Below are 13162 nucleotides of genomic sequence, written 5' to 3'. Positions count from 1 at the left end.
CTCCTCTATGATTCCACAGCACTGGTCACTACTGAGCATGTACATAAAGTGCAGCACAGATTCATCTCCTCTATGATTCCACAGCACTGGTCACTACTGAGCATGTACATAAAGTGCAGCACAGATTCATCTCATCTATGACTCCACAGCACTGGTCACTACTGAGCATGTACATAAAGTGCAGCACAGATTCATCTCATCTATAACCCCACAGCACTGGTCACTACTGAGCATGTACATAAAGTGCAGCACAGATTCATCTCATCTATGACCCCACAGCACTGGTCACTACTGAGCATGTACATAAAGTGCAGCACAGATTCATCTCATCTATGACCCCACAGCACTGCCCCCTACTGAGCATGTACATAAAGTGCAGCACAGATTCATCTCGCCTATGAAGCCACAGCAGCACAGATTCATTTCCACTAAAAGCCCAAATTCTTAGATCAGGAACAGAACAAACACTTATAGCATAGGACATTTCATAACTTTCCCAAATTATTATGAAAACATTTACAGCACATCCTGCATTGTACTACTGAACCCAATTTATTATATATTTTAGGACTTGGAGTCGGTAGATGGTATACTGACTCCAACTCCGACTCCCACTCCACCAAAATAGACACTGACTCCGACTCCACAATCCTGGTTTGAGCTCACATTATCAATGATATATTTAATTCATGTCCCTCCCCTTGTTTAAATGAAGTCTATAGAGTCACAGTTTGATCTTGAAGCAAAATTCTAGCCTAAATATACATAAAAAATACCAGATTAATGCATTCAGCTTTGTTTTTCATTTTTCATTAACATTTATTTGATTCTGCCTCATCTAAGGGCACATCAGAACTGACAGGATGAAGTCATCTTAAAGACAATCTGTCAGAAGGTTTTTGCTATGTAATCTGACAGTAGCATGATGTGGGAACAGAGACCTTGATTACAGCGATGTGTCTCTTAGTTTACTTTGTGCAGCAGTTGTGATAGAATCATAGTTTTCTCTCTTGCAGACCTAGCAGAATTCAGAATGCCGAGACATGTTTAATCCCTCCCACACCCCTGATTGGCTGCTTCCTGTGTACATTGTGTAGTGAAAGAAAGCTGCCAATCAGTGCTGGGAGTGTAGTTGGACCAGGAGGAAACGCTTAGTCCTGTAGTGGTAATCTTCTGCTGATAAGATTTCAATGAAACAAAAACACACAGCCTAATAAAGTGACACATCACTGGAATGAAGCTCTCAGAACACACACCATGGTGCTCTCAGATTACATAGCAAAAACCTTCTGACAGATTGCCTTAAAGGGACCCTGTCAGCAGGGGTATGGATAGTAACCTATACACACTCAGGTCGGCACCGTTATACTGAATACAATGATACCTTGGATGATGAAATCCGTCTTGTGGCTGTTTCTTAATCTTTATTTTCAGTTTTGTGTTAATAATATTCTCGCGCCCTAAGGCGGGGCTGGTGTATGTGGCGCTCTGATTAGCTATTTATAATGCAGACTGCTGACAGGTCACTGATCCCTCACTAACCTGCACAATAGTTTGCATAATGAATACCATCACACAGTGAGTAAAAGAAACGCTTCTACAGGCAGGCAGATCGCCGACAGCTGCTATTGCGCATGCGCGGGCGGCGCCATCTTGGTGGAGTACATTTTTTTTCTTCTCCAGCAAGATGGTGCCTGCGTAATAGCAGCTGTCGGATCTCTGTACAAACCGATAGCGCCCTGGGCACCATTTTCAAAATGACTTTTTTTTTTTCTCGCTCAAGTAAATCTGAAAAAAGGGATTAAAATGCACAGTAACCACGCAATCATGCTGCAGCGCAGCTGCCACAGTCGGCACCCGCCTGCAGAAGGGTTTGTTTGTTTTTTAATTCAGTATGTGATGGTATTCATTATGCAAACTAGGGGGCAGGTCAGTGAGGGATCGGTGACCTGTCAGCAGTCTGTATTATGAATAAATACCTAATCAGAGCACCACATGAAGACCCCCACAGGCCGCCATGAAGCACAGCAAGCATACCATTAACTCAAAACTGAAAATAAAGATTAAACAACAACCACAAGACGGATTTCATCAACCAAGGTATCATTTTTTTCAATATAACGGCGCTGACCTGACAGTGTGTGTAGGTTACTGTGCACAATCCTGCTGACAGGTTCCTTTTAAAAAATCATATTTTTTGGTAGCACATTGTGCTGTATAAACAGAACTTGTGCTGCCAAGAACATGATGTTCTCTGTGCACAGAACAGTCTTGTGAGCCATCATTCTGTGAACATTCAAGGGTGGTCAGCCAGCCTAAACAGTTCATTAAATAACAGCCAATTGGCTTGCATGCAGAAGATGGATGGCCATGGTCAGCCTTTCTAACTGCAGAATATTGGTGGCCATGGTCAGCTTGTTTAACTGCAGAAGATTGGTGGCCATAGTCAGCCTTTCTAACTGCAGAAGATGGGTGGCCATGGTCAGCGTGTCTAACTGCAGAAGATGGGTGGCCATGGTCAGCCTTTCTAACTGCAGAATATTGGTGGCCATGGTCAGCTTGTTTAACTGCAGAAGATTGGTGGCCATAGTCAGCCTTTCTAACTTCAGAAGATGGGTGGCCATGGTCAGCGTGTCTAACTGCAGAAGATGGGTGGCCATGGTCAGCGTGTCTAACTGCAGAAGATCGGTGGCCATGGTCAGCGTGTCTAACTGCAGAAGATGGGTGGCCATGGTCAGCCTTTCTAACTGCAGAATATTGGTGGCCATGGTCAGCTTGTTTAACTGCAGAAGATTGGTGGCCATAGTCAGCCTTTCTAACTGCAGAAGATTGGTGGCCATGGTCAGCGTGTCTAACTGCAGAAGATGGGTGGCCATGGTCAGCGTGTCTAACTGCAGAAGATCGGTGGCCATGGTCAGCTTGTTTAACTGCAGAAGATTGGTGGCCATTGTCACCTTGTCTAACTGCAGAAGCTGGGTGGCCATGGTCAGCGCGTCTAACTGCAGAAGATGGGTGGCCATTGTCACCTTGTCTAACTGCAGAAGATGGGTGGCCATTGTCACCTTGTCTAACTGCAGAAGATGGGTGACCATGGTCAGCTTGTCTAACTGCAGAAGATCGGTGGCCATGGTCAGCTTGTCTAACTGGGCCCTAAGGCTTATTTTATTCTTCCCAAGTATCAATACAATGTAAGTTCTGCGGCATTTTTACCTATTGGTTTTTTTTTTACATTTAATATACTTTACATCTAGCTCTCCTAAGGAAAAGGAAGATTGAGAAAACAAAACTGACTTGACCTCAACATTCTTAAATAAATATGATATTCGGAAGAGGGTTAGAAATACCGAAGATGCAAAAATAGCGATGTGAAATTAGAATTAGAAAATATAGAGGATTTTATTTGAGGAGTAAGATAGAAACGGAAACCCTTAGAGAGGTGTTATTTCACCCAAGTGTTCTCCAAAACGTCATGCGAGATAATGATTCATCTGCTCAAGAATTGCTCAAATATAAAATGTAATGAGAACTGTATTCTGCTCCTTCTTCTGCTCCGTGTTTTTCATTAAATCTCCCTCCTGCATGACTTGTGTAACCACATTTTTATATTCCCCTTCACTAAACCTATGGAACATTCAGGAATGAAGGCTGACGTTCCTTCATCTTCACAATTGACTGAATTCTTACTTTGCTGATGCCTATATGTTGTGTCTCTTTTCTTCTTTCTTTTCTCTCCCCTTTGACCTGTGGGCAGGGAAGGCCGCATGGTGGTGCTGTCCTTGGTGCTGGGCCTCTCCGAGCAGGATGACTTTGCCAATATCCCAGACCTGCAAACCAATGGCTCTCAACAGAACCAGAACACTCAGGGCGAAAAGAGGTAGGAGGGAGGAGCGCAAATGTTCCTTCCCTGTGTGGGGCTGCAATGTGAGATTTTGTATGTTATGTGTGGAAAAATGTTATCCTAGTGTTCACTTTTGTCAACAGTCTCTGCTTCCCACCTCTTATCACTAATATACCGTGTCCATTTTTTCACGAGTGCAGCTGTGTGCGTCTTCTACACTGTGATATACGTTAGTTTGCTAATTTGGGAAATCAGAATTGTATCTAAAGGAATAGACTGGTCGATCCACAGAGCTTTAAGAAATTATGGCTAACATGTTTTTTTATGCTAATTTAAGTACAATCGATGGCTTTTACACATGAGATTTACATTTTTGAGGAAAAATGAACAATGGGAAGGACTCATAAATCACTCAATATACATAGAGGGAAACAAAAGCCTTCTCCTATTAGCCATCAGCGCTATATATTGTGGTCCATGCCAGAATGTTGTCTCTTTCTAGGCATATATGTTTCTTTAGGTCAGGGGTCCCCAACCTGTGGGCACACCATGATGTGCGATCACAGACGAATGATGTGTGGCTTGCAGCCCCATGAAGTGCTATTCGTAGGCCCATGACTTGTTGCTCGTGAGCTCATGACATGTGGCTTGTGAAATCATGATGTGTGGTTCATGGGCCCATGATGTGTGGCTCTTGGGCACCTTGATGTTGGTTCGTGGACCCTTGATAAGTAGCAGGTGTGGCTTGTTGGCCCACGATGTGAGGCTTGTGGGCCCCTTGATATGTGGCTTGTGGGCCTATGTTGGTCATAGACACATGAAGTGCAGCTCATAGGCTCATGTTATGTGGTTTATGGACCCATGATGTGTGGCTCATGAGCCCATGATGTGTGGCTCGAGGACCCATGATGTGTGGCTCGCGGGCTCTTGATGTGTGGATCTAGAGCCCATGATGTGTGGCTCGAGAACCCATGATGTGTGGCTCGCGGGCTCTTGATGTGTGGCTCCAGAGCCCATGATGTGTGGCTCATGCCTGTCTACCAGCTTGGTGCATTAGTACTAGGTCTAGCCATCAACTGTGAAGAGTAAGTCTCGAGATGGTGAGTTTTGCGAGTAGCCGTGCTCAGAAGAGCAGATTTGGAAGCGCCTATACTGGTCGTAGGGGTAAAAGGTTACTATTTGAAGCTGTAAAAAAGACGATATTGCCAGTTTGAAAGGGGCTTGAAGCAGGATGTGAAATAGTGGAGGGAGTGCTTGATACAAGAATACTTAATAGGGGAATGTGGGAACCTCTAGGTGCAGTAAGTATACTAGTATACTGTGTATAAGGGAGCAGGGCCACAAGGTCTCAATGTGATTTCTGCATGGAATCTTTGGCTGAATTATACTGGTAATGGGGGACTTTGGATGTAGCTTGCAGACATTTTTCAGAGCCGAATGTGGCTTTTGGGGCAAGAGAGGATGGAGATCATCACTGCTTTAGGGAAACATTTAATCACTATTATTACAATGCATACTATTAACCATAAAACAATCGCAACATGTTAATGTTTTTACCTTGTGAGTAAAACTAGACAATCACTACATGCAGCGCTGTCCTTGAGCTGCAGAAAATAGAGCCTATGACATCAGGGGTCTTGTCCGGGACATGACCTTGAGGCATTTTTCTTTGTCGGTGCTTCTATTCAATCTTTCCCTTTGTTGTAAGTTGGAAGGGAATTTATTTCATACGTGAAGAATTATACTTTTTTTTCCTCCATTGGATTTGACACTTATCTTATTGTTGTGCACCTCAACATTCCTGCCAGGGCAGCCAAGACCAAGAGGTCATCATCGCTCCTTTCATTGCGCGCCTAGAATAAAAGGACCACAGGTACAAAGACCCTATCAATGGCAACTTTCTAGTTAAATGTTCTCCGACTGAGAAGTGTGAAAAGAAATGCAGACATTTGGGCTGGAATCGCTTCTCAAAGTTAGTGCAGTGTTAATTAAGTGGTCCAATTTTCACTCTGAGGTTATTTTTACTCTTCCTATACCGCGCTCCATATATTAACACATTAATGCTGTCATTGAACCACAGTCTGTCACGCAGATCTTCCAAATATAAAACCATAAAAAGAAAAACAGAGCCTCCATCCTGAATGCCACCGGAGTGAGGAACATGGCGTATTTCAGTCTTGATTCCCCATCGAAATGTGGGTGGTAATTTTCACAGTTTTTCAATATTAGCTGATGATGCTGTGACAGTCGATTTAATGAAGATTCATACAACCAGGTATATTTACCAAGGCATAAAAATACTTGAGAACTCCTCCTAAATGTGTTGCCTTGTAAATGAAGGCCCCAACATGAATGAAGAGAGATGACACCCAGAAACCCTAGTGTATTACAATCTGCTGCTTTCTAAATTATGATTTTCCGATAGTGAGTGAAACATAATCCCCTATGAGAAAATTGGAATTTAAACATCAGTGTAAAAAAACTGCTTGTAAACAGCAATGAATTCTCTTGTTCCATCACCTCAGTTATTCGATCTTTTAATTGTAGCTTAAAATACCATCACTTGTTAACATAATCTCATCTATATTTAAATTTAGTTAATAACTTTACCGTTTTGTGTCGTTTGTAGAGAAATCCACAGCTAGAACTTGTCAATGATAACCATATCATTTCTTGACTTTTGTGGTCTCATCCTTTGGTCACTTGGTTTCCGCCATCTGTCTACTTTGAAATGAATTATCTATGACATTATCTATGCAGTTCTTGGAAATGGTCACTAAATAGTACTCCCTACACTGATTTACATCTGGCTGCCACTGGTCTGATAATATCTGATCGGTGGAAGTGTTGGGCAGTGCCTGTGAAGGTCCTTAGGCAGTGGAAATCTTGTCCTCCACCCACCAGCAAATTATTTCCTAATTTTGTTTTTACATTTAATACAAATTTTCAATGCAATTAAATGTTATCAAACGGATCAAAAAAACTTCATTGTAACCACAAAAATGTAATTGATCTAGGGTGAAGGGTTATATGTACTTCTACTGTGTTTCCAAAGCTTCTACTCATGAATGTTCTATTATGATCCGCTTTCCTCTCCTCCACTCCTACTCGTCGTCCTGGACAATCACGTAGTTGCCGCAACCGAAAGCATAGATACCCCTACTCTACTACACATGAATTCTCAAAAAATACACAACAGCCAAAATATCATATCACTGCTGTTAGCCGTAATGTTCAGATCGGAGCTTCAGTGGTCTGGCTGGTCTTCAATATCATCCAGCTGAGTTGGCTCGCTAATTATAAATTTTATTCAATACCATATCAATATTATTTTTCAACTGTTTCACAGGACTCCCAAAAAGATGTGATACCCATAGGATGGAGCATAGTATGCCTAATTTGTATTCCGACCCTGGTGTTGGGTGTTGGACCCCACTGATCTGATATTAGTGACCTATCCTAAAACTGTCCATTACCCAAAGAATAGTTGTTGACCGCCGATAGTTTGGTTAACAGTTATCTATCCCGATTCCTTCATACAAAAGAATGCTTCAACCAATCCTTCTTTTGCTTTCCATGAGATCCCCTCTGCCATACTCTACTGGCAGCATCTTAACTAAAGAGAGGACAAAAGGATTATCCATTGAAAATCCAACAAACGGATCGTTCTCTCCTCCGAATCGGGAGGACCTCATACACATTAGATGGTCGGCCATTCCCAAACTCTGCAAACGCGGATGGCTTGTAACTAGTGTGTATGGTGTCTTTAGAATAGGTCACCAGTATCGAAATAGTAGACAATCCTTTTTCATGTAAAAAAAAGTTGGCCAGCTAGAAAAATACATTGTAGATGTGAAATGGCATTAAGAAAGGTTCCTCAATTTCAATATATCACCAGTGATTACATTTTCTGTCAACTCCACTTATGGCATTGGATCAACACGTGATAAAGCTTCCTGTGTCATCATGTGGCCATTAAAGGGAATCTGTCACCAGTTTTTTGGCCTATCAACTAAAAATATCATCTAATAGAGTGTGAGCTATACATTCCCCAACTACTTGTGAAACCCCCTGACTCCCCATGAATCCCCCATAAAAACCTTTTATATAGCTCCTGCGCTGTATGTAAATATCGTTGGTCCGGTCCGATGAGTGTTGGTTCTGGTCCCTCTCGCCACCCCTCCTCGACATGCTGTACGCATTCCGTTCTGGGAGTAGCATTGTTCGCGTACAGGTCCCAAGCGTGTGCATTCAAACTGCCTCCCGCGCGTGCGCAATATGCTTTTCCCAACTGCAGGCAAAGTCGAAAAGCATTAGTGCACATGTGACGGTAAACTATGTTCCGGTATACAGCAAAATATTTCTGAGACATAGTACTTCCGGCGCATGCGCACTAATGCTTTTCGGCTTTGCCCGGGATCTGTATGCGAACAGCGCTATTTACAGAACGGAATACGTACAGCACGCCGAGGAGGGGTAGAGAGAGGGACCAGAACCAATGCCCATCGGCCCGGACCGAGGATATTTACGTGCAGCTCGGGAGCAATATAAAAGGTTTTTATGGGGGAGTCAGGGGGATTCAGGGGATTTCACAAGTAGTTGGGGAATGTATAGCTCACACTCTATTAGATGATATTTTTAGTTGATGGGCCAAAAAACTGGTGACAGATTCCCTTTAATGTGCACAGAGATATGGCTGACTGGCTCATTTTCTCAGCTAAACCATCCCCCTTCTATGGGCCAACTTTCTTAATTTAAGCATCTTAGTGAGTTGTATATATTTCTATTATATGTACATCCGAAAACTTTCTAAAGGCTATTTGTTGGTTAAACATTTCCTTTCAGTTATTGATGACTGTTACCTGATTTGGGAGAGACAAACTTTGGTGAATGACTATAACAGGTCCTAAAACGCTACAAATCCATACCTAAGCAGTTTCCAGAGTTTTATAGATGGTTAGTACAAGGATCATCGGTTCACTACAAAATCAATAAAAGCGGTTAACTCTCTAAGAGCATTGATGGCGCTCTTTCAATGTAAGATTGCCAGGCGTCTACCAAAGGTGACCCTCCCTAATTACGAGCACGGAAGGCAGCCATACTGGAGAAGTCTCATGCCACTGCATCTCCTGTTGGCACCACTTGACTTTCTCCAAAGGCCACCTGGTAGGCTCCTTATTATAGCTCATCATGCCCTGCCTTAAAATGTTCTAAGGCAAACTTGCCTGCAATCTGCTGTGAGAAACACCCTCATCCACATAATTAAGTGTGAACACAGCTATATAGGCCTATAGAGCTGAAATGATTGAATGTTTTCCTTCTATACTGAACTTTCTGCATAGCACAGACCAAATCATGCTCCCGTAGCTAAGAAACCGTGCAATCTACATGGCAAGCGGCACGGCAGGTGTCCGCCAGTTCTCCTGCCCAAGCTGAAAGTCTTTCATCATCTGTTCTTTTCAGGTTTCTGCACAGAAAAAAGTAGCCAACAGACAAGGCATTAAATTCTTATAGCGACACATTCAGAATATATATATCTTCTGTGCACCCTGCCTTGCCTGATCTGATAAATGGGAAGCAATACAGAACTCTTCCATATTAGAATGTATAAGGAAACCCTTGAACAATATCCCTTTATTCATCAGTACATTAGATACATTTATAGACAGGATGATCAGGCGAATGTTGATTTTCCCTGCAGCACAACCTAGAGGAGATTAAAGAGGACCTGCCATCATAAATCTGTCATTTTTTTAGCTGGTGTAAATGCCGCTATTCTGTTTATTTTTGGTTTCTGCTCCTCTACATTCTTGAGATACAACCTCCTCTGTATGTAAATCTCGTATTTCATCCATCTGGGTGTGGTCCTAAAAAGACTCCCATAGAGAAGAGTTGATGACCATGCCTACTTGTCTGAAAAGACTAATATCATACAGGGGTGTTATGATTGAGTCACCGTAGGAGGCAAAAATAGAAATGCTAGCTAAGTCCAGAAAACCAGAGAAGTTGGCAGTTATCGGATTGCAGACCCCTGAACCTATCAACACAACTAGCAGTAGCCGTGGGGGGCTCCTACAATGCCCTAGGCCCCTCGATCACAGCCGGAGGACTACATAGCCTAAAGACAGAAAGGGAAATCTAAACTGCCCCAGAGCAGACCCAAAGCAAAAGGCAGCCCCCCATATATAATGACAGTGAAGCAAGAAGAAAGAACAAAACACAGACAGAAAGATAGACTGAGCAAAGATGGGGCCCAAGCTAGCTTAAATAGGAAAGGACAGGAAGGCTGCTGTCTGCAATCCGTGAAAAAAACCTATGAAAATAAGAGCCAACAAACTGACAGTAAAAAAGGCCCTGAAGACGCTAGGCTTCAAAAAAGGCTATGTCAGTACTCAGGAATATTCTGAAGACAGAGCAACAGGCAAAAGGAGATTCAGCTCACCCCAGCAGGGAATGGCAGAATCCAGAAAAGCAAGGAAAACAAAACACTAATGCAAAAAAGGCAAAGCAGAAATCTTAGCTTTAGATGAGCAGGAATCAGACTGGTTTCCTAGAAGTCCACAGAGAAATCACCCGCAGGACAGAAGGGCGTCGGCAGCCTTATATCCAGTCATTAACTCCACTCAGCCAGTCATCATCATCAGCCCCAGGTGTCTGACAATCAGGCTCACTACCTTTCTTCACCAGAAGAGGGAGTTCCTTGGGCCTCAGTAGTGAAGGGGAAAATGAACTCACAACAGTACCTCCCCCTTGAGGAGGGGTCACCGAACCCTCAACCACACCACCAGGGCGATCAGGGTGAGCCCGATGAAAGGCACACACCAATCTTTTGGCATGAATATCAGAGGCAGAGACCCAGGAATTATCCTCCTGACCATAACCCTTCCACTTAACCAAATACTGGAGTCTCCGTCTAGCCAGACGGGAATCCAGTACTTTCTCTACCTCATATTCCATGTTACCTTCAACCAGTACAGGGTCTGGAGGTGCAACCCCCGGAACAACAGGTTCAACAAACCTCTTCAACAAAGATTTATGGAACACATTATGGATTTTAAATGTGACAGGAAGAGCCAAACGAAAAGAGACCGGATTAATAATCTCCAAAATCTTGTAAGGTCCAATAAATCTAGGCTTAAACTTAGGAGAAGCCACCTTCATAGCAATATTTTTTGATGATAACCACACCATATCACCAACCTTAAACTGGGGACCAATGGTCCTATGTCGGTTGGAAAACCGCTGGGCCTTTTCCTGGGAGAGAGATAACTTATCCACCACTTGGTCCCAGATCTGGTGCATTCTCTCCACCACAGTGTCAACACCTGGGCAGGCAGAGGGCTCCACCTGCCCTGAAGAAAATCGAGGATGAAACCCAAAGTTACAAAAAAAAGGTGACATCAAATTGGCAGAACTAGCTCTATTATTTAAAGCAAATTCGGCCAAGGGCAAAAATGAAACCCAATCATCCTGATCAGCAGAAATAAAACATCTCAAATATGACTCCAAGGTCTGGTTTGTTCTCTCTGTCTGCCCATTAGTCTGAGGGTGAAAAGCAGAGGAGAAGGACAACTGAATTCCCAGCTTGGAACAGAAAGTTCTCCAAAATCTAGACACAAACTGGACTCCTCTGTCAGATACAGTGTTCTCAGGAATCCCGTGCAAGCGAACCACCTGTTGTAAAAACAGGGGCACCAATTCAGAGGAAGACGGCAACTTAGGGAGTGGTACAAGATGAACCATCTTAGAGAACCTATCACAAATCACCCAAATGACAGTCATCCTTTGAGAGACAGGCATATCAGAGATGAAATCCATTGAAATATGGGTCAATGGCCTCTTGGGGACAGGCAAAGGCATCAACAACCCACTAGAGCGAGAATACGATTTAGACCGGGAGCACGTCCCACAGGACTGCACAAAATTCCTGACATCACGAGACAAGGAGGGCCACCAAAAAGACCGACTCACCAGATCTCTAGTACCAAAAATACCTGGATGACCAGCCAAAGCAGAGCAATGAACTTCAGACATCACTCTCTTCTTCCACTGGTCAGGAACATACAACTTTCCACTGGGACAACGCTCAGGTTTGTCCTCCTGGAACTCTTCCAGAGCACGTCTCAAATGGGGCGAGATGGCAGAAAGAACTACCCCTTCGCCTAAGATGGTAGCAGGCTTGGTCACCACAGGAGAATCAGCAAAGAAGCTCCTAGAGAGGGCGTCAGCCTTGACATTCTTAGTTCCAGGAAGAAAAGAAACCACAAAATCAAAACGTGTAAAAAACAAGGCCCACCTAGCCTGTCTAGGGTTCAAGCGCTTATCCGACTCTAGGTAAATCAAATTCTTGTGGTCAGTGAGGACCACGACTTGATGCTTAGCTCCCTCCAACCAATGTCTCCACTCCTCAAATGCCCATTTCATGGCTAACAGTTCCCGATTCCCCACATCATAGTTACGTTCAGATGGAGAGAACTTTCGGGAAAAGAAAGCACAGGGATTCATTTTAGATGTTACAGGATCCTTTTGGGACAAAACAGCTCCTGCACCAATCTCAGAAGCATCCACCTCTACCTGGAACGGAAGTGAGACATCAGGTTGCCGCAAAACCGGGGCGGAGGTGAATCTTCGCTTCAGCTCCTGAAAGGAACAGCCTCCGGAGATCAATTTAACACATCAGCACCCTGAGCTCAGGAGATACGCATATGCCCCTGGACACAATATGACATCCGGATGTCATATTGTGTCCAGGGGCATATGCGTATCTCCTGAGCTCAGGTTGTATGGGGTATTTTTTTCTCCCTTTTGCTCTCCAGACTATGGGCTCATTATAAGCTTCACTCTGGGCTCTGGTCATGTTAGCTATTTCTGCCTACAGACACATAGGTATTTTGGAGGGATTGTGTGTATATTTATCTAGCTATTGTTTCTGACCATAGGGGCATTTGCTTGTAATTTTCCTGCATATTTTTGCTTTGTCCCCTGTATAGGTGGGCATTTGGCGGGGTCTTCTTAACCCTATTGGGGTTTTTTTGTATATGTCTTATTGCCTTCTTGGGCATTTCAATGTTTTTATGTCATCAGTGTGTTGTGTGGAGTTTTTTTGCAATAAAAGTCATTTACATTTTTCCACTTTGAGTCTGGTGATCCTTAATTGTGCGTTTTCCTTCCTTGTTTATGTAACTGCTACTTGCATGCACAGGTGATCCCGAACAGTGGTGCCCTCCAGCCTTGTGTATACAAGCAGAAGCAACGCGTTTCGAACAGACAGCTGTTCTTTTTTTTTTTTTGATGTTTGCACTTGGGACTACACGGTGTCCGTGC

At 43.5% G+C, this 13162-nt stretch overlaps 1 protein-coding gene across 11 annotated transcripts in view; it reads left to right on the top strand.

Annotated features, from left to right (window-relative positions):
• SYT7 (synaptotagmin 7) overlaps nucleotides 1–13162 on the top strand; it is a 596170-nt gene that overhangs the window by 402933 nt on the left and 180075 nt on the right. For 8 of the 11 annotated variants that reach the window (XM_073574004.1, XM_073574012.1, XM_073574003.1 and 5 more), the window contains one exon: nucleotides 3752–3874. The exons of the other annotated variants lie outside the window; for them this stretch is intronic. In XM_073574004.1, coding sequence (XP_073430105.1) covers nucleotides 3752–3874 — 123 coding nt within the window. The remainder of the gene's footprint in view (nucleotides 1–3751; nucleotides 3875–13162) is intronic. 11 annotated transcript variants of the gene reach the window in all.

The sequence above is a fragment of the Dendrobates tinctorius genome, unplaced genomic scaffold, assembly GCF_039654945.1.
Source record: "Dendrobates tinctorius isolate UK_male_01 unplaced genomic scaffold, ASM3965494v1 ptg000037l, whole genome shotgun sequence".
Lineage (NCBI taxonomy): Eukaryota > Metazoa > Chordata > Amphibia > Anura > Dendrobatidae > Dendrobates > Dendrobates tinctorius.
Note: the sequence above shows the minus strand (reverse complement) of the source record. Positions and strands in the feature narration are given on the sequence as shown.